General features: G+C 40.2%; 1 protein-coding gene across 3 annotated transcripts in view; it reads right to left on the minus strand.

The window, feature by feature from the left end:
- LOC124010412 (diacylglycerol O-acyltransferase 2-like) overlaps positions 1-26,189 on the minus strand; it is a 40,205-nt gene that overhangs the window by 11,896 nt on the left and 2,120 nt on the right. Inside the window, exons 1-4 of one of the 3 annotated variants that reach the window (XM_046322825.1) lie at positions 15,006-15,257; positions 13,413-13,544; positions 6,573-6,680; positions 6,223-6,293 (exon numbers count right to left, since the gene is read on the minus strand). In XM_046322825.1, coding sequence (XP_046178781.1) covers positions 6,223-6,293; positions 6,573-6,680; positions 13,413-13,544; positions 15,006-15,045 — 351 coding nt within the window. In that variant the 5' untranslated portion in view covers positions 15,046-15,257. Of the gene's footprint in view, positions 1-6,222; positions 6,294-6,572; positions 6,681-13,412; positions 13,545-13,681; positions 13,976-15,005; positions 15,258-26,189 lie in introns of those variants that run through there. The other 2 variants (XM_046322842.1, XM_046322834.1) reach the window with 2 other exon arrangements.

Consider the following 26,189-nt stretch of genomic DNA (forward strand, 5'->3'; position numbering starts at 1 on the left):
GGTCAAAGTTCAAGAGACAATACACACACTCTTGATTTCCCCTAGCTGTTAGCCATCATCAGGACTCAATTATTAATTGTTAAGATAACCTTTCACCTCGATTCTTAACAGGTAACACTAACAGTATCAAAGCTCTGGTTTTACTTAAGAGCCTTTGATTATACTTTCTATTTATAAGTAAAAATGGTTGTATGGTAAAAATGATTGTCAGGTTAATGTTTCAAGAATGCTCATTCACCATTAAATCAATCAGCTGAATGGATTGAACTGAAGGAGGGTTAAACATAGCGGATGTAATGGGAATGCCGTTAGTTCAATGATATTACTGAGAAGCGTAAAGGCATACAAACAACTCAGTTGATTCTCGCCTTGGTCAGGAGGGCAGCAAGAGAAAACACAAGAGGAACTTGCCAAAAAATATGATTGGTAAAAATATCTTGCTCTGTCAGGATACCAAGAGACCAAGAGTTTAGCATAGGTTTAGCATGTGTTTACATATTATATTGGAAAGGGGGACACCTAGTCAGTTGTACAAATGAATACCTTTCACTGAAATGTGTCTTCTGTATTTAACCTGACCTCCCTGAATCAGAGAGGTGCAGGGGAGCTGCCTTAAAAAAACCTCTTTAGGATTGAAATTTTCATCTAAAAGACATATCCAAATCTATCTGCCTGTAGCTCAGGACCTGAAGCAAGGATATGCATATTCTCCATACCATTTGAAAGGAAACACTTTGAAGATTGTGTAAATGTAAAATTAATGTAGGAGAATATAAGACATTAGATCTGGTAAAAGATAAAACAAAGAAAAAAAACACAAGTTTTTTTTGTAACATCTTTGAAATGCAAGAGAATGGCCATAATGTATTATTACAGCCCAGGTGCAATTTAGATTTGGCCACTAGATGGCAGCAATGTATGTGCAAAGTTTTAGACTGATCCAATGAACCATTGCATTTATGTTCTAAATGTTGTATCAAGACTGCCCAAATGTGCATAATTGTTTCATTAATACATTTCCAAGTTAATAACTGTGCACTCAAACAATAGAATGGTATTCTTTCACTGTAATAGCTATGGCAAATTGGACAATGCAGTTAGATTAACAAGAATTTAAGCTTTCTGCCAATATTATATATGTCTACAATGGGGCAAAAAAGTATTTAGTCAGCCACCAATTGTGCAAGTTCTCCCACTTAAAAAGATGAGGCCTGTAATGTTCATCATAGGTACACTTCAACTATGACAGACAAAATGAGAAGAAAAAAATGACAGGGGTCAAACGTTTTCTGTAAGTCTTCACAAGGTTTTCACACACTGTTGCTGGTATTTTGGCCCATTCCTCCATGCAGGTCTCCTCTAGAGCAGTGACTTTTGGGGGGGGCTGTTGCTGGGCAGCACAGACTTTCAACTCCCTCCAAAATATTTTATATGGGGTTGAGATCTGGAGACTGGCTAGGCCACTCCAGGACCTTGAAATGCTTCTTACGAAGCCACTCCTTCGTTGCCCGGACGGTGTGTTTGGGATCATTGTCATGCTGAAACACCCAGCCACGTTTCATCTTCAATGCCCTTGCTGACGGAAGGAGGTTTTCACTCAAAATGTCACGATACATGGCCCCATTCATTCTTTCCTTTACACGGATCAGTCGTCCTGGTCCCTTTGCAGAAAAACAGCCCCAAAGCATGATGTTTCCACCCCCATGCTTCACAGTAGGTATGGTATTCTTTGGATGCAACTCAGCATTCTTTGTCCTCCAAACACGACGAGTTGATTTTTTACCAAAAAGGTATATTTTGGTTTCATCTGACCATATGACATTCTCCCAATCTTCTTCTGGATCATCCAAATGCTCTCTAGCAAACTTCAGACGGGCCTGGACATGTACTGGCTTAAGCAGGGGGACACGTCTGGCACTGCAGGATTTGAGTCCCTGGCGGCGTAGTGTGTTACTGATGGTAGGCTTTGTTACTTTGGTCCCAGCTCTCTGCAGGTCATTCACTAGGTCCCCCGTGTGGTTCTGGGATTTTTGCTCACCGTTCTTGTGATCATTTTGACCCCACGGGGTGAGATCTTGCGTGGAGCCCCAGATCGAGGGAGATTATCAGTGGTCTTGTATGTCTTCCATTTCCTAATAATTGCTCCCACAGTTGATTTCTTCAAACCAAGCTGCTTACCTATTGCAGATTCAGTCTTCCCAGGTGGTGCAGGTCTACAATTTTGTTTCTGGTGTCCTTTAACAGCTCTTTGGTCTTGGCCATAGTGGAGTTTGGAGTGTGACTGTTTGAGGTTGTAGACAGGTGTCTTTTATACTGATAACAAGTTCAAACAGGTGTCATTAATACAGGTAACGAGTGGAGGACAGAGGAGCCTCTTAAAGAAGGTCTGTGAGAGCCAGAAATCTTGCTTGTTTGTAGGCGACCAAATACTTATTTTCCACCATAATTTGAAAATAAATTCATTAAAAATCTTACAATGTGATTTTCTGGATTTCTTTTCTAATTTTGTCTGTCATAGTTGAAGTGTACCTATGATGAAAATGACAGGCCTCTCATCTTTTTAAGTGGGAGAACTTGTACAATTGGTGGCTGATTCTTTAACGGCGTTCTTCGTTTGTCAAAAGAGAGTCGGACCGAAATGCAGCGTGGTGGTTACTCATGACTTTAATAGAAAAAGTGACACATGAAATAACGATACAAAATACAAAAACAACAAACGGAACGTGAAACCTAATTACAGCCTATCTGGTGAAACTACACAGGGACAGGAACAATCACCCACGAAATACACAGCGAAACCCAGGCTACCTAAATACGGTTCCCAATCAGAGACAATGAGAATCACCTGACTCTGATTGAGAACCGCCTCAGGCAGCCAAGCCTATGCAACACCCCTACTCAGCCGTAATCCCAATAATACAAAACCCCCAATACGAACCACAACATATAAACCCATGTCACACCCTGGCCTGACCAAACATATGACGAAAACACAAAATACAATGACCAAGGCGTGACAATATAATTTTTTTATAGAAAAACATAACTTATTTGAATAAAACAAAATGTTGATGTAGTTATATTAGTTGAAGTTTCCATTAAACTATAATATTTAATACCTAAAAACACAATGTCTGTGGACATTTCTCATTACGTAACACAATTTCCAGTTACTGTAAGAACTCCATTCATTTAATGTTTTCACTTATATGCCTTCAGAATGAGGATCTTATTCTCAAACATCCCCTTTAAGACACTTGACCTTCTCATTACCGAAATGACTAAAAAGGTCAAATTGGGAAAAACAAATTGTAATGGCTGGAATGGAATCAAATATATGGAAACCAAGTTTGACTCCATTCCAAATATTCCATTCCAGCCATTACAATGAGCCCGTCCTCCTATAGCTCCTCCCACCAGCCTTCACTGCATTACATGTAACACGTTACAATATTACTTTGTGTGGAAAGTAACGCATTTATTACTTTTCATTACTTTCATAAAAAAATCTCAACTGTCGGAGGGAGAGAGCCACGCGCTCTCTACCAAAGATAGGCTACTAATATGTAATCTAACTAATTCAATAATTAATTCAATATTTCAACCGGAACAGAAAGACCTCGGTCACAAGCTCATCTTTTATTTCCTATTGTAAGGCTGATGTATTCATTGATGTATTTATGTCTGAATTTTGGAGCATGCCTACATTTGCGCAAAAGACTATTTGAGAGTCCACCGGGCCATGCCCCTCCACGACACAAGACAACATTTATGTGAAATGTTGGCTGTACAAGAACTGTTGTTTGAATCCCTTAACAAGACAAGAAAATATCGACTTACCTTTCTGTAATGTCAACCATCGAAATCAATATTTCCATTTCTCCTCCTTTGGCTTGTCCAAATTGATAATCCACAACACGGCAGCTATATGTGCCAGGGCACTAATCATGCAATTGAATGCTGTCTCTATACAATGCGTTATGATAATGTATAATCTATATGAATAATCATACAAAATTAGGATTCGACAAAGCTTTTTGATGCAAATATAACTTTTCTATTGTCTGAAATGATAGCATTATCACATTGGACAGGTTAGTACTGCTCGCTCGCTGGAGTAAGGCAGCCTGTAAAACAATAAAACTGTTGGTTATTTAGTCATACACGTTTCTAATGTTTAAAATGAAAAAAATGTAATATTAGGATATTATACCTATCCAACACCATGTGACGGAGAGTGATACAGCGCCCAGACCCACCTGGGAGGGGTGATGTTGTGGATGTTAAGTATTGTAAAAATATATATATTTAAAAAAATGTAAAATCACAACTTTGAGGGGGAGCATAAATGGCATTTCTATAGCTGCATGCATGGATAATTTGGATCGGGGAAATTATTTTCTGAGGGTCCAATAGCTGTCAGAAGGTCCCTGGGAAAGTTAGACGAATTAAAAATATGAATAGAAAATCCCTTTAACCTATAACCAGTACGTGTCATCCTATGAAATGTACATTATGTTGCACAGCCTAATATAAACTCAACCTCTGTACAGATGTCCTTTCTTTTCATTCAAAATATTTCTCTCCAGCCGCTAGTGCTGATGGCACAGAAATGAATATCTAGAGGGCACACTTTCCACTAGATGGTGAAGCCCTCTATGGGCTTTACTATCACAGAAGCGATCAATGGCAAAGATCAGAGGTGTTCTCCGTAAACGTAAACGTGCTACCCACAACACTGGTCCAAATACACTAATATTACCTGGTCCAGGTAAACGTGCTACCCACAACACTGGTCCAAATACACTAATATTACCTGGTCCAGGTAAACGTGCTACCCACAACACTGGTCCAAATACACTAATATTACCTGTTCCAGGTAAACGTGCTACCCACAACACTGGTCCAAATACACTAATATTACCTGTAATTACCTTGGAGAAATTATTATTTTTAAATGTCACTTTATGCTTAAATCCACTTTTGAAAATACATGCACGTAATTACAGTACTTACAGTAAAGAAGGGGTATTTTAGTCAATTGCATTAAGATCAATGATTTGTATTATGCAAATCATCTGGGATTAACAATTGACACAGTTTGATGATGTGTTAGGTTACTAAATCTCAGTACAGTTTTTCAATGGCAAAACTCAAACTCATCTCCAAAACCTGATTATCATTACCGTAATGCACTAATATTTAGGAATTATTAGGAAAAATACAATTTAGACTTTAGTAATTTTGGTTTAATCTGATCGTGTGCCTTTTGTTCTTAATACATATTATGTGTACATAAAAACAACATGTATATCCAAGTAATTATGACAAAAAATAGATTCTGAAAATATTTTTTATAATAAAATGTAAATATATTTGTTTTCCGTGTTATTTAACTCAAGCCTTTTCTTCAGGTGAGCAATCTCAAAACATATTAGCAATGTATTTGTTCAGTACTTCTTTTTTTCAAAAGCTGTTGTGGGAATGAGAATTTTTGTGTTGGTAGTCGTGGAAATTGTGGTAAAATGCATAATATCTCATCAATAAACATAACAATAATTATGAAATAGATAAATACAGATTCTAATCCAAGAGGAATTATGGTGGGAAATGTTTATTTTGTACTCCTTTTTTTGTCAAGTGCCAGTTTCGTGAGAATCCCATTTCATTTCCACTTGAACAAACTAATAGTCAAATCACCTGCATTTCTCATTGCTTAACCTTAACTTCTCCCACTGTAATTTCTGTCAAGGCTGATGTCCTATAAAGCAGCGTATGCCCCTCCTCTCTCTCCTCAATATGTGTGTCTCCCAACAATAATAATGGAAAACAAAATAATCAAAGCGCTTTCTCCTATCATGTGGAGCAAAGTCTATCCTTCCAACCGAAGTAAACTCCTTTAAAGCATTATCACAAGGGACAAAGAACAACGTGGAACCTCCAGCTGATACTGGATACAGTCACACGATAACACCATCTTCATGCCTGTGCTTATAGCATACTGTTACTGGGATACACCATAATCAATAACAATATTCATGATCTTTAACTTTGTATCTGACCAGAAAAAGCTAATTGTATCATCTGTACCGGCAGTGCTGCTGAAAACAACATATACATGTATTCTATCATTATCTGGCTTCACACCCCAACACACATTGCACGCACACACGCAGACCCAGAGAGACCCTTTAAATGTTAAGCCTATTCCTTTCCACTCACCTTGATGGGGAAGTAGTCTCTGAAGTAAGTCCACATGGTCCAGTTCCTCACCCAAGAGGACCTCCTGCCACCTGAGAAGGCAGAGGTAAAGATCTCCAGTCAGACTATAACCCACATCCTGAATAATGCAACACACATACTGAATCATTTACATCAACAGTACCTGGGTGACAATTACCCAATTTCCCAGCACAGCACCCTATGGTCACAGACACAAAACACTGCGTCTGAAATGACACCCATTTCCTATTTAGGGCACTATGTTTAATTACAATAGGGCAGCGATAGCCTTGAGGTTAAGCCAGTAACCAAAATGTTGCAAGTTCAAATCCCAGGGCTGTGGTACTTGCCTTGTTTCGGGGTGTTCCAGTCGAAGATAAGCCAGGCAGTGTACATGGCAGCGATCACCCAGAGGTCTGTGCAGAACATGTAGATTAAGAGCACAGTGCCAGCGGCACCTATGGGGTAGGAAGTGATAGGGGAGAGAGCAGAGGAACAGGCATTCATCACCTGCACTGTACCACACTTCATTAAAGATCCAATTTAACTGTTTTTATCTCAATATCAAATCATTTCTGAGTAACATTTAAGTACCGCCGTTAATATTCTAAACTCTGCAAAAAGAAAATATGCAAATTTTTCTACCACCGGTGTTTCAAACTGACTTGTTGCAGATACAATTCAGTGGGTGATGACGTAGTGCACACAAAATGTACTTTTTCTCTTAGGATTTCATGTATCAAATTCAAATGTGATATTCAATGTGTTTCCATCGCATTTTCTACTCTACGGGTAAGTTAGGTAGTTAATTAGGCCTAGAAAGGTCTTGGTACATGCTCTCTAGCCAACAGCTCACAGATAAAGTGTGGGAAGGTTCTGCGGGTAGGTTAGTCTACATGATGAGATTATTATGGATAAGAGCGAGAATTTTTGTATTTGTCGAACGTCAGTCAAGCATCGACCATCATGTCACCAGAATAAGAATATTTATTGGAAAGGAGCATCAAGCTCATACCATGCACTTTCACCACCACCCTGTGAAGTTCATCATAACTTATTTCATCTGTAGCCGGTTATGGCTGGAAGGGATGCAGCTTTTGTCAAATTAACATCAGATTAGATTTTTGTAGCAGGTTAGGATAATTTACGCACCTGGTTAGGATAATTAATGTAGCCGTTTAGAAGAATTAGGTTAAGGTTAAGAAAAGGGCTACGGTTGGCTAAAATGCACAAAACAAATCTATTTTCACCGTTAATTTGACAAAAGCTGGACTTCTAGCTTTGACCTTTGTAGCCTAATAAACTAAATGGTTTCCCGAGTCGTAGTGGGAGGAGCACACACCATGTCATCGTGGGACTCCAAGATTACTTCGATAGGATGGTTATTCCAAATCAAATTTGATTTGTCACATGCACCGAATACAACAGGTGAAGACCTTACAGTGAAATGCTTACTTATAAGCCCTTAACCAACAATGCACTTCTAAGAAAAATAAGTGTTAAGTAAAAAAATAGAAAAGTAAATCATTAAAGAGCAGCAGTAAAATAACATTAGCGAGGCTATATAAAGGGGGTACTGGTACAGTTTCAATGTGCAGGGGCACCGGTTAGTCGAGGTAATATGTACATGTAGGTAGAGTTATTACTATGCATAGATAATAAACAGAGTAGCAACAGTGTAAAAAGGGGGGAGGGGATGCAAATAGTCTGGGTAGCTATTTGATTAGATGTTCAGGAGTCTTATGGCGTTGGGGGTAGAAGCTGTTAATAAGAAGCATTTTGGACCTAGACTTGGCGCTCTAGTACCGCTTGCCGTGCGGTAGCACAGAGAACAGTCTATGACTAGAGTGGCTGGAGTCTGACAATTCTCTGACACCCCCTGGTATAGAGGTCCTGGATGGCAGGAAGCTTGGATCCAGTGATGGACTGGGCCGTACGCACTACCCTCTGTAGTGTCTTGCGGTCGGAAGCCAAGCAGTTGTCATACCAGGCAGTGATGCAACCAGTCAGGATGCTCTTGATGGTGCAGCTATAGAACCTTTTGAGGATCTGAGGACCCACGCCAAATCTTTTCAGTCTCCTGAGGGGGAATAGGCTTTGTTGTGCCCTCTTCACGACTGTCTTAGTGTGTTTGGACCATGATAGTTTGTTGGTGATGTGGACACCAAGGAACTTGAAGCTCTCAACCTGTTCCACTGCAGCCCCGTCGTTGAGAATGGGGGCGTGCTCGGTCCTCCTTTTCTTGTAGTCCACATTCATCTTAAGGCGGCAGGTAGCCTAGTGGTTAGAGCGTTGGTAAGTAACCAAAACGTTGCTGGATCGAATCCCTGAGCTGACAAAGTAACAATCTGTCGTTCTGCCTCTTCCCTCGTTGACAAAAACTCCTTTGTCTTGATCACGTTGAGGGAGAGGTTGTTATCAAGGGCACCACACGGCCAGGTTTCTTAACTCCTCCCTATATGCTGTCTCATCGTTGTCAGTGATCAGGCATACCACTTTATTATATCAATATTTGTGCATAAAGGTGTTTCCACTGTTATTTCTCACATAATTAATTTTTCTGACACAAAAAGTTCCCACCTCGTCTAGTATATTTTGTTTTGTCAATATTTGGAAAGTTTACTGACAAAGTTGCGGTTTCCATGAGGCCCGACATTACATTTAAGTGCCTTCAGAAAGTATTCATAACCATGAACTTTTTTCACATTTTGTTATGTTACAGTCTGAATTTGAAATGGATTACATTTATATTTTTTGTCACTGGCCTACACACAATACCCCATAATGTCTAAGTGGAATTATTTTTTTAGTAATATTAACAAATTAATTACAAATGAAATGCTGAAATGTCTTATTAATGTCTTATTAAACACCTTTGTTATGACATGCCTAAATAAATTCAGAAGTAGAAATATGCTTAACAAGTCACATAATAAGTTGCATGGACACACTGTATGTGCAATTATAGTGTTTACAATTATTTTTTTAGTACTACCTCATCTCTTTACCCCACACATACAATTATCTGTAACGTCCCTCAGTCAAGCAATGAATTTCAAACACAGATTCAAAAACAAAGACCAGGGAGGTTTTCCAAAGCCTCGCAAAGAAGGGCACATATTGGTAGATTGGTAGAAATAAAAAAAGCAGACATTGAATATCCCGTTGAGAAAGTTATTAATTACACTTTAGATGGTGAATCATTACACAGTCACTACAAAGATACAGGCGTCCTTCCTAACTCAGTTGCTGGAGAGGAAGGAAACCGCTCAGGGATTTCACACACTTTAATGGCTGTGATAGGAGAAAAATGTCACGACTTCCGCCGAAGTTGGTTCTCCTGCCTGTTCGGGCAGTGCTCGGCGGTCGTCGTCACCGTCCTACTAGCCACTACCGATCCCTTTTTTGTTTGTCTATTGGTTTTGTCTTATTAGTTTCACCTGTGTGTATTTTAGTTTAATTAACGTCCCTATATGTAGTAGGTTGTCCCGCCCTTGTTTTGTGCGGGATTGTTTTTGTATTCATGTCATTTGGTGTAGTGCTTGTGTTTTATTCTCCGGTCTATTTTTGATCCTGTGTTGGATTATTCACCCTGTGTGTTGGGTTGACCGTGTTTTTTTGTGCGCCAGAGAATAAACTGTCAAATATCTGAAACCTGCTCTCTGCGCCGTGGAAAGAAGGAAGCCTGTACAGAATACAAATATTCCAAAACATGCATCCTGTTTGCAACAAGGTACTAAAGTAATACTGCAAAGAATGTGGCAAAGCAATTACCTTTTTGTCAAGAACACAAAGTGTTATGTTTGGGGCAAATCCATTGCAACACATTACTGAGTACCACTCTCCATATTTTCAGTCATAGTGGTGGCTGCATCATGTTATGGATATGCTTGTGATCATTAAGGACTGGGGAGTTTTTCAGTATAAAGAAAATATCCGGAATGGAGCTTAGCACAGGCAAAATCCTAGAGCAAAAACAGAATTTACCATATATATATATTTACATCTTTATTTAACTTAGCAAGTCAGTTAAGAACAAATTCTTATTTTCAATGACGGCCTAGGAATAGTGTGTTAGATGCCTTGTTTAGTGGCAGAACGACAGATTTTTACTTTGTCAGCTTGAGGATTCAATCTTGCAACCTTTCAGTTACTAGTCCAATGCTCTAACCAATAGGCTCCTGCAGCGGTCTAAGGCACTGCATCTCAGTGCAAGAGGCGTCACTACAGTACCTGGTTCGAATCCAGGCTGTATCACATCCGGCCGTGATTGGGAGTCCCATAGGGCGGCACACAATTCGCCCAGCGTCATCCGGGTTTGGCAGTCATTGTAAATAAGAATTTGTTCTTTACGGACTTGCCTAGTTAAATAAATCTACACTGGAGTTGCTTAACAAGAAGACAGAGTTACAGTTGGTTGTCTAGCAATGATCAACAACCAATTTGAAGGTGCTTGAAGTTGTTGCCAAATAAACAAATGGGAAAATGTTGCACCGTCCAGGTGTGGTAAGATCTTAAGTCATGTTCACATTGGCAGTTTGATGATACTGAAATCCTATTTATTTGCATATCCGATTCTGTTCTTTTCCCTGCAGTCTGAACAGCCAAAAAGCACATGAAATCTGATATTCCAAACTACATTTCAAACCACCTATGAAGGTCAAATACAAATCCGATTCCTGGCCATGTGACTTGTGTCTGAACGCTCAAATCTGATTTGCCCTTAAGCGATTTTTAGACTGTTATTCGGCATACAGTGGGGCAAAAAGTATTTAGTCAGCCACCAATTGTGCAAGTTCTCCCACTTAAAAAGATAAGAGGCCTGTAATTTTCATCATAGGTACACTTCAACTATAACAGACAAAATTAGAAATAAAATCCAGAAAATCATATTGTAGGACTTTTAATGAATTTATTTGCAAATTATGGTTGAAAATAAGTATTTGGTCACCTACAAACAAGCAAGATTTCTGGCTCTCACAGACCTGTAACATCTTCTTTAAGAGGCTCCTCTGTCCTCCACTCGTTACCTGTATTAATGGCACCTGTTTGAACTTGTTATCAGTATAAAAGACACCTGTCCACAACCTCAAACAGTCACACTCCAAACTCCACTATGGCCAAGACCAAAGAGCTGTCAAAGGACACCAGAAACAAAATTGTAGACCTGCACCAGGCTGGGAAGACATACAAGACCACTGATAATCTCCCTCGATCAGGGGCTCCATGCAAGATCTCACCCCGTGGGTTCAAAATGATCACAAAAATGGTGGGCAAAAATCCCAGGACCACACGGGGAGAACTAGTGAATGACCTGCAGAGAGCTGGGACCAAAGTAACAAAGCCTACCATCAATAACACACTATGCCGCCAGGGACTCAAATCCTGCAGTGCCAGATGTGTCCCCCTGCTTAAGCCAGTACATGTCCAGGCCCGTCTGAAGTTTGCTAGAGAGCATTTGGATGATCCAGAAGAAGATTGGGAGAATGTCATAGGGTCAGATGAAACCAAAATAGAAAATCTCAACTCGTCATGTTTGGAGGACAAAGAATGCTGAGTTGCATCCAAAGAACACCATACCTACTGTGAAGCATGGGGGTGGAAACATCATGCTTTGGGGCTGTTTTTCTGCAAAGGGACCAGGGCGACTGATCCGTGTAAAGGAAAGAATGAATGGGGCCATGTATCGTGAGATTTTGAGTGAAAACCTCCTTCCATCAGCAAGGGCATTGAAGATGAAACGTGGCTGGGTCTTTCAGCATGACAATGATCCCAAACACACCGCCCGGGCAACGAAGGAGTGGCTTCGTAAGAAGCATTTCAAGGTCCTGGAGTGGCATAGCCAGTCTCCAGATCTCAACCCCATAGAAAATCTTTGGAGATAGTTGAAAGTCTGTGTTGCCCAGCAACAGCCCCAAAACATCACTGCTCTAGATTAGATCTGCATGGAGGAATGGGCCAAAATACCAGCAACAGTGTGTGAAAACCTTGTGAAGACGTACAGAAAATGTTTGACCTCTGTCATTGCCAACAAAGGGTATATAACAAAGTATTGAGATAAACTTTTGTTATTGACCAAATACTTATTTTCCACCATAATTTGCAAATAAATTCATTAAAAATCCTACAATGTGATTTTCTGGATTTTTTTTCTCATTTTGTCTGTCATAGTTGAAGTGTACCTATGACGAAAATTACAGGCCTCTCTCATCTTTTTAAGTGGGAGAACTTGCACAATTGGTGGCTGATTAAATACTTTTTTGCCCCACTGTATCTTCTTGCTTGATAGCTAGCTACTCTGTTGACAGTTTGATAAGGACTTGTGGTTGCCAACTAGCTTGTTAATTGTTTACAAACAAAATGATTGAATGAGCTATAAACCAAAACAGCTAGCTATGAGCTAGGACTCATTTTTAAAGTTGGACTTCAGAAAAGTGTTCTTACACTATGATTTTGAACATTCAAGGCAACTGGGAAATGACCATGGCAGGCATTGTTGTGATAGGGAACACCACCAATCAGCCTACACCCCTGCAAACACACCCGTTGTTACTTTGACAACTAGCATAGCTGTGTCAGCAAATGACTACTGTCTGAACACACACAAATAAATCTGATTTGGTCACATGTAACTTGCTGTTTGGACAATTGGTAGTCCACAACGGATTTGAGAAACAAAACTGATTTGAGCATTAAGGCCTGCAGTGTGAACAAGGCTTTAGAAACTTAGCCAGAAACACTCACAGCTGTAATTGCTGCCAAAGATGCTTCTACAAAGTATTGACTCAGGGGTGTGAATACTTACTAATGTAAATTAGATATTTATGTATTTTATTTTCAATGAATTTGCCAAAATTTCAAAAACATGTTTGCACTTTGTCCTTATGGGTTATTGTGTGTAGATGGGTGAGAATTTGTATATTTAATACATTTTGAATTCAGGCTGTAACACAACAAAATGTGGAATAAATCAAAGGGCATGCCTACATTATGAAGGCACTGTATATGGCCCACCAGTGAAAAAGCTATTCTCAAATAATATCTCTAGTAGTAAAAAAGCATGAAGGGGAGACATCTTACGGGCTTGATCTCCTTGTAAGGTCACAGGTCACTATATCCTTTATATCCTATATCCTCTAACTAGCCACTACTAGTTAGAGCCACACGGCAAGAGACAATTGCACACTCACCCATGGCGAGGAAGCTGATGACCCACTGCAGAACTGAGATGACCTGAAGGTGTTTCTCCATCTTGGATCGGAGTGCAGGCCAAGGAGCGGAGGGTAGGTCCTGCAGGGCGGAGAGGATGCTGCAGCCGGTGCCTAAAGGAGATTGACAGGGTCATAAATGAGTCATACTGTACAGTACATAAGAACCACATCAATGGATTAAGTCACAGACGGGCTCGAGGGAGTCAGCAAGAAGACTAAAGAGATAAAATAATGAAACTGTCATCAACCTTTTCCCAGGCTTTCAGTCTGTCAACCACAGAAACACACATGAAGAAGGGAAATTAGATTATAGACTTGAGACACTGAACAAAGGCTCATGCCTTACAAAGCTCTGTGTCGAAACAGACCACAAGCAATAAACACCACATGTCACATCAAATTCCCCCCTGCCACTGCAGTCGCTATAGAGATAGAGCAGAGCCACAGTCCAGACAGCTAGATGTAGAAGTGACACAGACCAGTCCACAGCATAAGAGAAAGCCACTGAGGGGACTGTGCTAAATCTCCCCGAGCTCATAGTGCCTGATGAACAGATCCTCCCCATGCCACAGGACAACACAGCCACATAATCCCATTTTGAAAGACTAAATAACACTGTCATGCTGTAAAACAAACATGGTCCATTCTGCACTCTGGCCCACACTCTCACATTAAGTCAATGATGCTTTCAGTCAGGGCTACTGGGTAGGATCAGCCTCAGAGGGTCAGGGACATGATGTGAACTAAGAGTACTACACAGTGAGTAAGTCACCGACCTCACATCTGCCCACTATCGGGCAGCAGAAGGGCACAACGTTGTGGAACGTTGCAAATAGAAATAGATCATGTTGAACATTCTTGCCTCTCTGGCATGTAGAATAAGGGATCTTGTCAGGTCTATTCGTGATATTTCTATCTTCAATGTTCATGTTTTCCTACTGAAAACTTCTCTGCCTTCACAGATTTTTATTTTCACTTCTCTGCCTTCACAGATCAGACCTGTAAACACACAAAAATATACAAGCAACATGTATGAAAACCACTGTGCCCAGATACACATCACACACTCACACATACAGTACGCACACGTATCTATTGACTATCTGTGTATTTCAGAACAAATGGCTCACATGACAATGATGTGTGGTAATTTCTAGACAAGAGCCTATTTTTACTTAATCCCTTAATCGCAAAAAGGTTTCCCTACACACAGTGTATCAATAGAAAGCACATAGATGCAGACTACATGACCATTTGATCATTCAGAGTTGTCTAACAAACAAGAGGGTCAGTCACTATTTAGAAAATGGAAGTTATGAAATACGAAATATGAAAACTATTGCTAACACGAAACTATAGCATCCACAACAAACTTCTGATTATGTTTGGCCTGCCATAGTTCTCCGTCATTTCAGAACGTATTGCAAACTGCTTCTACAAAACGGATTAAACGTCAACACAATAGGATTTGGAATATCATGAAGGGGATGCATTTCTAAAAGACGCTCGGGGGATATGATATTGGAAGTCTGCATGCAAACAGTGCATTTTTCATTAGGGCGCATCTCTTACCTTTTAGGACACCGGGGTAGGCAGCAAGTATTGTCTTCATAACAGTGGCTCCGGGAATTAACAGATTACAATACTTGGAAATATTTACGACAATAAAGTTGATCAACTCTACAGTTCCTCTATAATGACTGCATTAAATTGAATAACTGAGCGGCATTTAACCCGTATGGGAGGAGCCAGTTCACAGTCAGTACGTGAGAGAGGGTGGTAGGTGTATAGGGTCCAAACCGAAGCGCTCCTGTAGAAGAACCGAAGAGGATGCAAATTGCGCTACTCGAAAACAATATTTTTCTCACGTCAGCCAGGGGTCTGAAAGCACTCTCAACCACGTATTTATCAGGTACTGCAGTGACGTGATGTCGGCGTCGATCAACGGTCGTGTTTTGACCATTTCCATCTTATCTGACAGCCTGCACTGCTATGCAATTCTTATGGATTTCTAACTTTTAGCGCCATGAAGCTGAACAGGTCAAAGTCAAACATATGTAACAGGTCACTATGGTATAGCCCAGGCATAGTTGTTTACTAGAGCAGGGCTTTGGAAGGATGGCCACGTGAGGCTAGTTGCTTACCTGTAAAGGTAGAATAATTTACATGTGCAGAGGTGTCAAACAATTGGCCTGGGGAAACAAGAGGCCTGATAGCAACTTTTTCCAATCACTTGAAAATATTTGTTAGGCAAGTTATGATTCACACATATAGGACTAATCAGCATATCCGTGGGAAGTTGGGGTGCTGCAGCAAACCCTGGAAAAATCAGAATCAAATATATAAACAGTATATATATATATTTTTTAAGTCACAAAAGTAGTGCACTGGGTCTTTACTAGAATTAGCTGACTGATATAGATGTAGCATGGGCAAAAAAAAAATTCAGCATCTCTACTGTAGCAAAAAAGGTAGTTGTATAATTGAGAACAGTATCTTGCAGCATACAATAGTTTTAATAGTAAGAGTTGTTGCCCTGTCCCTTTCTGTGTCGAGCAATTATTTTTTATACTCCACAAGTAATACCAGATGAACTGCTATTGTGACAAATGCTGGTAAACACTCAAATATATTTTGCTAAAAACATTTCACAAAAGTTGTGCATTCGGCCGTTACTGGGTCCCGACCCAAAAAATTCTGTATCCCCCCCCATCGGCAAAATAATCACAGCACCTCACCCACAAAATACTTTCCGTTGCTATGCTAAGCAGCAATCTTATTGTGGGTACTTCAGTAGGCCTAAGGTACAGAGAAAATTACATGAGATGATGATACATGTTGGTAAGAGACAACCTTTCACTGTTCCTACTGTATTGAAAAGGTAATGTCAACATATTCAGAAAAAAATAGGGATTCCATCAAGCTGTTGCTCAATTGATTTAGCCCTTCCCTTATGTTCGAAAATGCTAGACATGTTATAGGTACATTTTTGTCAATCATAATTTGTAAAAACTCATCTTTAGCTTAACTTCGGAAAAGTGTTGCTCAACCTCTGAGCCTCAAAGGGAAATAATACATATATGTCTGTGTTCAGCATGGTGGCACCATTTGGGTGCAGGGAGCAGCTTGATTCTAGGGGAGAATCTCAATTGGTTTTGGTTGCCTCCTCTTCTCTGTCCTCTGCTCGCTAGTTTAAAAAGGTGAAAGGTAATTGAGCGTAGGAAAGGAAACGTGTAAACAAATTGCTTGTACGAAATTAGACTCTCCTTCTCGACTCTTATGTCATCAGGCAAATTACGTTTACAGGGGTGAAATCCCCACACAGCCATTCACTTTGAACTGGACGGTGTTTACAGCATGAGTGGTCGCAAAGTAGATGCACTTGTTTTGCTGCATGTAGCCACGTTTACACATTTGTTCATATTCTTGCTTAGTCATTTAGTTATTAGCCCAGTTATAGCTCATTTCTAGTCAGCAATAGGGTAGTGGTTGTTTCCTACAAAAGTACAACAAGTGTGCATTTCTAGCCATCTTTGAAAAGCAAGTCAGAGAAAAAGCTTTTTTTTCGTCTTAAAGGAGCAGTGTTGTATTTTGAGACAGGCTTGAATAAGCCAAGTAGCCAATAGGCAGAGGGTTGCATAATGTGTCTGATTCTCCGTAATAATGATATGGGAATAATAATGCTTTTAATTTTGTAAAGTGGTTTCTTGCATCAAGCAACACAACATTGTCAGTCACCTCCTTGTCTGAAAGACAAGTGGATGAACAGATTAATGTCAATCCCTACATGTTTTTTTTCAAAACTCTCATGAAATGTAGGTGTACATTGAACATCACATCACATTGGCTGCCACTGTAGGCTGAATAATAGAACAGCTATTTCCATGTTAAAATGTTATGGGATGCATTTTCTCCATAGTTTTTATGGTAGGCCACTCTGATAGACCTACATTATGATGAAATAGCCACAGTAGCCTACTTGGCCAAAAATCAAATCAAATCAAATCAAATCGAATTTATTTGTCACATACACATGGTTAGCAGATGTTAATGCGAGTGTAGCGAAATGCTTGTGCTTCTAGTTCCGACAATGCAGTGATAACCAACAAGTAATCTAACTAACAATTCCAAAACTACTGTCTTATACACAGTGTAAGGGGATAAGGAATATGTACATAAGGATATATGAATGAGTGATGGTACAGAGCAGCATACAGTAGATGGTATCGAGTACAGTATATACATATGAGATGAGTGTGTAGACAAAGTAAACAAAGTGGCATAGTTAAAGTGGCTAGTGATACATGTATTACATAAGGATGCAGTCGATGATGTAGAGTACAGTATATACATATGCATATGAGATGAATAATGTAGGGTATGTAACATTATATAAGGTAGCATTGTTTAAAGTGGCTAGTGATATATTTACATCATTTCCCATCAATTCCCATTATTAAAATGGCTGGAGTTGGGTCAGTGTCAATGACAGTGTGTTGGCAGCAGCCACTCAATGTTAGTGGTGGCTGTTTAACAGTCTGATGGCCTTGAGATAGAAGCTGTTTTTCAGTCTCTCGGTCCCAGCTTTGATGCACCTGTACTGACCTCGCCTTCTGGATGATAGCGGGGTGAACAGGCAGTGGTTCGGGTGGTTGATGTCCTTGATGATCTTTATGGCCTTCCTGTAACATCGGGTGGTGTAGGTGTCCTGGAGGGCAGGTAGTTTGCTCCCGGTGATGCGTTGTGCAGTCCTCACTACCCTCTGGAGAGCCTTACGGTTGAGGGCGGAGCAGTTGCCGTACCAGGCGGTGATACAGCCCGCCAGGATGCTCTCGATTGTGCATCTGTAGAAGTTTGTGAGTGCTTTTGGTGACAAGCCGAATTTCTTCAGCCTCCTGAGGTCGAAGAGGCGCTGCTGCGCCTTCTTCACGACGCTGTCAGTGTGAGTGGACCAATTCAGTTTGTCTGTGATGTGTATGCTGAGGAACTTAAAACTAGCTACCCTCTCCACTACTGTTCCATCGATGTGGATAGGGGGGTGTTCCCTCTGCTGTTTCCTGAAGTCCACAATCATCTCCTTAGTTTTTTTGACGTTGAGTGTGAGGTTATTTTCCTGACACCACACTCCGAGGGCCCTCACCTCCTCCCTGTAGGCCGTCTTGTCGTTGTTGGTAATCAAGCCTACCACTGTTGTGTCGTCCGCAAACTTGATGATTGAGTTGGAGGCGTGCGTTACCACACAGTCGTGGGTGAACAGGGAGTACAGGAGAGGGCTCAGAACGCACCCTTGTGGGGCCCCCGTGTTGAGGATCAGCGGGGAGGAGATGTTGTTGCCTACCCTCACGATGAACAGCATTCTCACATAGGTATTCCTCTTGTCCAGGTGGGTTAGGGCAGTGTGCAGTGTGGTTGAGATTGCATCGTCTGTGGACCTATTTGGGCGGTAAGCAAATTGGAGTGGGTCTAGGGTGTCAGGTAGGGTGGAGGTGATATGGTCCTTGACTAGTCTCTCAAAGCACTTCATGATGACGGAAGTGAGTGCTACGGGGCGGTAGTCGTTTAGCTCAGTTACCTTAGCTTTCTTGGGAACAGGAACAATGGTGGCCCTCTTGAAGCATGTGGGAACAGCAGACTGGTATAGGGATTGATTGAATATGTCCGTAAACACACAGGCCAGCTGGTCTGCGCATGCTCTGAGGGCGCGGCTGGGGATGCCATCTGGGCCTGCAGCCTTGCGAGGGTTAACACGTTTAAATGTCTTACTCACCTCGGCTGCAGTGAAGGAGAGACCGCATGTTTTCATTGCAGGCCGTGTCAGTGGCACTGTATTGTCCTCAAAGCGGGCAAAAAAGTTATTTAGTCTGCCTGGGAGCAAGACATCCTGGTCCGTGACTGGGCTGGCTTTCTTCTTGTAGTCCGTGATTGACTGTAGACCCTGCCACATGCCTCTTGTGTCTGAGCCATTCAATTGAGATTCCACTTTGTCTCTGTACTGACGCTTAGCTTGTTTAATAGCCTTGCGGAGGGAATAGCTGCATTGTTTATATTCGGACATGTTACCAGACACCTTGCCCTGATTAAAAGCAGTGGTTCGCGCTTTCAGTTTCACGCGAATGCTGCCATCAATCCATGGTTTCTGGTTATAATTGTATTTTAAAGCAAATACAGCCTCTGTGTTCAGAGTAAACTCGCACCAGAAGTTATAAAGAATTTTCACAACATTCAACTGTGACCTCAGCAGACCTGAAATTTGCACATTGTTAGAGGGAACATTGCTCGCAAGTATTCTCGGCGAGAGGCTACTGAGTAGTGGAGGACACTTCTCTTTTCGTCTACTAAAGAGTTGACACTCTCCTTTGACCAAGTGACCACTTATTGGTTTTCCGGGTCATAGAGGAGACGTGGATGGAGGAGTCGAGGAGAGGACAGACCTTGAGAATCCCCATAGGACACACCATTCAAGAGGTCATAAGAGGTCAAGGTCAAGTGGCAGGTCACTGACTTGAGATCAGTGTTTCTCAGCTTCTGATCATAGTTATACACCGAACAAAAATATAAAAACGTGTTGGTCCCATGTTTTATAAGCTGAAATAAAAGAACCCACAAATTTTCCATACACACAAAAGACACATTTCTCTCAAATTATGTGCACAAATTTGTTTGCATCCCTGTTAGAGAGCATTTCTCCTTTGCCAAGATAATTCATCCACCTGACAGGTGTGGCATATCAAGAAGCTGATTAAACAGCATGACCATTCCACAGGTGCACCTTGTGCTGGGGACAATAAAGGGCCACTCTAAAATGTGTAGTTTTGTCACACAATGCAACAGTCAGAAACCATTTCAGGGAAGCTCATCAGCCTGCTCGTCATCCTCACCAGGGTCTTGATCTGACTGCAGTTTGGCATCGTAACCGACTTCAGTGTGCAAATGCTCACCTTTGATGGTCACTGGCATGCTGAAGATGTGTGCTCTTCACGGATGAATCCCGGCTTCAACTGTACCAGGCAGATGGTAGACAGAGTGTATGGCGTCGTGTGGACAAGCGGTTTGCTGATGTCAACGCGTGCCCCATGGTGGCGGTAGGGATTATGGTATGGGCAGGCATAAGCTATGGACACTGAACACAATTGCATTTTTCAATGGCAATTTAAATGTACAGAGATACTTTGACAAGATCCTGAGGCCTACTGTCATGCCATTCATCCGCCGCCATGACCTCATGTTTCAGCATGATAATGCACGGCCCCATGTCCCACAGATCTGTACACAATTCCTGGAAGCTGAAAAAGTCCCAGTTCTTCCATGGCCTGCATACTCACCAGACATGTCACCCTTTGAGGATGTTAGGATGCTCTGAATCGACGTGTACAACAGCATGTTCCAGTTCCTGTCAATATCCAGCAACTTTGCACAGCCATTGAAGAGTGGGACAACATGCCACAATCAACAGTCTGATCAACTCTATGTGCGGAAATATGTCACGCTGCATGACTGCATGACTGGTTTTCTGATCTACGTACCTAACTTTTTTAAAGGTATCTGTGACCAACAGATGCATATATGTATTCCCAGTCGTGAAATCCATAGATTAGGGTCTAATTTATTCATTTCAATTGACTGATTTCCTTACATGAACTGTAACTCAGTAAAATCTTTGAAATTATTGCATGTTGCATTTATATTAATGTTCAGTGTACAGCCCTGTAATCGGTATGGTTGCATCATTCTTGTGCAGACAGCAGCTTGGTTCTAGGACACAGTTCAAGAGTTATCAAGGTCAAGGTCAAATTGTGGGTCAAATTGCCCCAGAACATCATGGATGTCACTTATTTTGTTCCGGGTTGTGTTAATTTATTTTATGTTTTTACAAGTTTGAAACCCGTACAAATGAATGCAGATGCAGTTTCATGGCAATTTATTTTGTTAAAAAGTATTTTATTGATTTCAAACAAAATTGTGTGTCAAATTGACCCACAACATAAAATCCCTGGCTTTTCGGTTGGTCAGTGTGCATATGGGCAACTGTTGACAGTATTGTGCAAGACTCTATTCAGTGCCCTGCCTGTGGCATTTCTGGCCCAGACTCCAGCAGCACTGTCCTTCAACCACTACCCTGATGCCCAGCCTGGCAAACAAACATAACACATAGAAAGAACACATAGAACAGGAACCACTCAAAAACCTTTTGACATAGCCCACAGTCAACACATACTAAGCCATCCACGACGCTTCCTCTACATAACCCATATGAAAAAATACTACAGTTTACTATAGAATTATGTAATAAACTGTAGTAAATATTACATTAATGTCTGCAAAAACACTACAATCCTCAAAAACACCACTTATTTATTACAATATTTAATTTGCATATCCCAATTTGTGGCACCCATAAGTGAGAAACCTACATGCCAAGTATAGACAATATTGTATTGCATAGAAAAGAGCAGAGGCAGTCCTACTGACATGTAGGTTATGGAACAATTGCTCTTTTAGTATTTCTCCAGTAGGTTTCCTCAAGGAGAAGGCTTCCCACTTCTATGTCAAAGATAATAAAAACAAAAACACTACAGTAAATACTACAGTATATTACAGTCTGCAAAAACACTTCAATAAATACTACAGGAGACTACAGACTTTACTGCAATCCACAAAACACTCAATTAATTACTATAGTATATACAACAGTTTTCCTTTACTAAAAGTATTTATGGTATAGTTAACTGTAAATACTACAGCATACTACAGTAAATACTACAGTATTCACTGTGGGGTTTTTGCAGACTTAGTGAATACCACAGTAAAGTCCGCAAAAACACTACAGTGAATACTATAGTATTTATACCATAGTACAGTATGGTATTTCATGTGGGTAGGCCTACAGTATGTGAAATCTAAAATGCTGTTCTCAGATATTGCAAGTAAATGTAACGTTATCATGCCCATGATTCATGAAGGTCCAAAGAGCTGATCACACTATGACAACAGAGATATGGTGATGGCCACAGTCTAGACACACAGAAATCAAATAGGATCCGAATAAAAAACTTGCATCTGGCTAATATCTACTGTACTGTAATTGACCCTTGAGTTTCTATTAAAAAAGTAACATTTTTATTTTGGCATCAACTCATTACAGTCTGAGTGGCCGTCCAGTTTATTTGAAAGTGTTATAAGCTTTTATGACACCCTCACCCTACCCTCATGTTTATTTATTTATATACTGGTATCTTGACATATCTCACTCTAATATATCTACTGCTGTGCATATCATTCTTAGTGTATCTTGTGTAAATGATTTCAGTGCACATACATATAGAGTGCATTTTTATCACTCTTACAGTGCTATTTGTTTAGTTAATTGGATACGTCCCAACGCTCTTCATTCCTTGTTTTTTGAATTACTTGTTTTACATTTTTTGTTTGACATTTTACTGCATTTTTAGGAGCTAGTAAGATAAGCATTTCACTGCACACGCTAACACATCTGCTGTACACAACCAACAAACATTGATTTGATTTGATAGTTACTTTATAGCATCTGACATAAGTACTAAGATCTGTCATGATGCACTTGTAGTGTTACAGTGCATCATGTTCCATTACATAATTACTAACAATGATAATGATTTAATTTACAGTAAGTGTCACAATCTTACCTACAGTATATTGCCTTATTATCATATAGGTCTACCCCTCCCTTATGTTCTTATTTGTTCGTTTCTGTTGCCCAGTGAGTGAAATTGTGACGCCACCATGATTGCTGTAAACTTCTAACCATGTGGCCCAATAGAGCTGGTACGATAAACCGGAAATTATCGATACCAACCGAACCGACCATTTATTGATAATAACTATAAGTAGCCTTTACTCGAAGAATGTGAAGTTTTAAATTAAACGGGACAATGGAAGCCACAACATTCAAAGTAGTAGTAGTCATTTTAAGGGTAATATTAAAAAGTAACTGGTGCACATTCATGTTTTAAACTTATCATTACATTTATCGTTATTGTCATAATCCAGTACATTTATTGTCATATGGATTTTGTTCCATATCACTCTATGTCTGAATTGTTACATCGGGTAGTTTGGATACTGGTTACCGATTGACTAAAACAACATTAGGCCTTGTGTATGTGAGACTATGACTATGACTATGACGTTTAGCCTTTTCACCTTTAAATCATTGTGCCTTTTCACCTCGATAAAATGACTACATCAACAATAGTTTGACATGCCAATGTACAGAATAAGCATTTAGATTAACTTGAGAGAAACCAAAACGAAAAGAACATAATGAAACAAACAAAGTGGGCACTTACCTGCTTCACTGACTGGTGTATACAGAAGGACACCGAATTCACAACGAGCAACAATGTGTCTGTCAGCGTAATTAAAAAGTTGAGGTAAATACAGCTTCCCACCAGTGAACGACTACATATGGTATGTAACTGTTAGCTAGCTAAATCATTCTAATGTACCCTGACAATATAACCAATAGTTATGTACAGTCGTGGCCAAAAGTTTTGAGAATGACACAAATATATATTTTCATAAAATCTACTGCCTCAGTTTGTATGGTGGCAATTTGCATATACTCCAGAATGTTATGAAGAGTGATCAGATGAATTGCAATTCATTGCAAAGTCCCTCTTTGCCATGCAAATGAACTGAATCCCCCCCCAAAACATTTCCATTGCATTTCAGCCCTGCCACAAAAGGACCAGCTGACATCATGTCAGTGATTCTCTCGTTAACACAGGTGTGAGTGTTGACGAGGACAAGGCTGGAGATCACTCTGTCATGCTGATTGAGTTCGAATAACAGATTGGAAGCTTCAAAGGGAGGGTGGTGCTTGGAATCATTGTGAGGCAAAGACTTTTGGAGGATGGCCTGGTATCAAGAAGGGCAGCAAAGAAGACACTTCTCTCCTGGAAAAACAACAGGGACAGACTGAAATTCTGCAAAAGGTACAGGGATTGGACTGCTGAGGACTGGGGTAAAGTCATTTTCTCTGATGAATCCCCTTTCCGATTGTTTGGGGCATCCGGAAAAAAGCTTGTCCGGAGAAGATAGGGTGAGCTACCATCAGCCCTGTGTCATGCCAACAGTAAAGCATCTTGAGACCATTCATGTGTGGGGTTGCTTCTCAGCCAAGGGAGTGGGCTCACTCACAATTTTGCCTAAGAACACAGCCATGAATAAAGAATGGTACCAACACATCCTCCGAGAGCAACTTCTCCCAACCATCCATGAACAGTTTGGTGACGAACAATGCTTTTTCCAGCATGATGGAGCGCCTTGCCATAAGACAAAAGTGATAACTAAGTGGCTCGGGGAACAAAACATCTATATTTTGGGTCCATGGCCAGGAAACTCCCCAGACCTTAATCCCATTGAGAACTTGTGGTCAATCCTCAAGAGGCGGGTGGACAAACAAAACCCCACAAATTCTGACAAACTCCAAGCATTGATTATGCAAGAATGGGCTGCCATCAGTCAGGATGTGGCCCAGAAGTTAATTGACAGCATGCCAGGGTGGATTGCAGAGGTCTTGAAAAAGAAGGGTCAACACTGCAAATATTGACACTTTGCATCAACTTCATGTAATTGTCAATAAAAGCCTTTGACACTTATGAAGTGCTTGTCATTGTACTTCAGTGTTCCATAGTAACATCTGTCATGTCTTTGACTATGCCGGATTAAGTGATATGACATGCTATTCTATAAAATCCTTTCTCCTTAATTAATATTATTTGATTGAGCTAATTATGTAAATGTAATTAACTAGAGAGTCGGGGAGCACAAAATAATATTTATAGATCTGTTATCTTCCGAATAAACTCATAAAGACCTAATAATATTTTACATCAATAGCAGTCAATATTAATTGTCATCTTAATTCAGTCTCATCTGAAAGTTGTAAATACTTGGTTATCTGCACGAACCCGGGCTAACAATTTGAATCAGCAATACAAAATTGGGTTTAATCATTTATTTACTAAATACCTAACTAATCACACAGAATTACACATACACATAATTAAATCATAACTTGATTACAAATTACGTCATGAAGGACATAACGAACACAACAATGGTCATTATGGCCAAACAGTTCGATTTTTGTTTAATCAAATCAGAGGATTTCTCCAAAAAGTACGATCTTTGTCCCCATGTGCGGTTGCAAACTGTAGTCTGGCTTTTTTTATGGCGGTTTTGGAGCAGTGGCTTCTTCCTTGCAAAGCAGCTTTTCAGGTTATGTCGATATAGGACTCGTTTTACTGTTGGATATATACTATACTTTTGTGCCTGTTTCCTCCAGCATCTTCACAAGGCCCTTTGCTGTTGTTCTGGGATTGATTTGCACTTTTCGCACCATGTACGTTCATCTCTTACACCAATATCTCTCAATTCTACGGATCACGTCATATCATTATACGCTGACAATATCTTACTTTATCTAGACAACATATCTCAATCCCTCCCAAAAGCTTTGAAAATCATAGAGCTGAGTTTGTTATAAAAGTTATAAAATAAGTTATAAAATAAATCTAACCAAATATGTCCTGCTGCCTCTCAAGACATCGATGGAGGACTTATGGAGTCCCATTTTTCCCATTTTAAATATTTGAGAATAAATATACAGTACCAGTCTAAAGTTTGGACACATCTCATTCAAGGGTTTTTCTTTATTTTTACTATTTTCTACATTGTAGAATAATAATGAAGACATCAAAACTATGAAATAAC

The sequence above is a fragment of the Oncorhynchus gorbuscha genome, linkage group LG02 (genome assembly GCF_021184085.1).
Source record: "Oncorhynchus gorbuscha isolate QuinsamMale2020 ecotype Even-year linkage group LG02, OgorEven_v1.0, whole genome shotgun sequence".
NCBI classification, from domain to species: domain Eukaryota; kingdom Metazoa; phylum Chordata; class Actinopteri; order Salmoniformes; family Salmonidae; genus Oncorhynchus; species Oncorhynchus gorbuscha.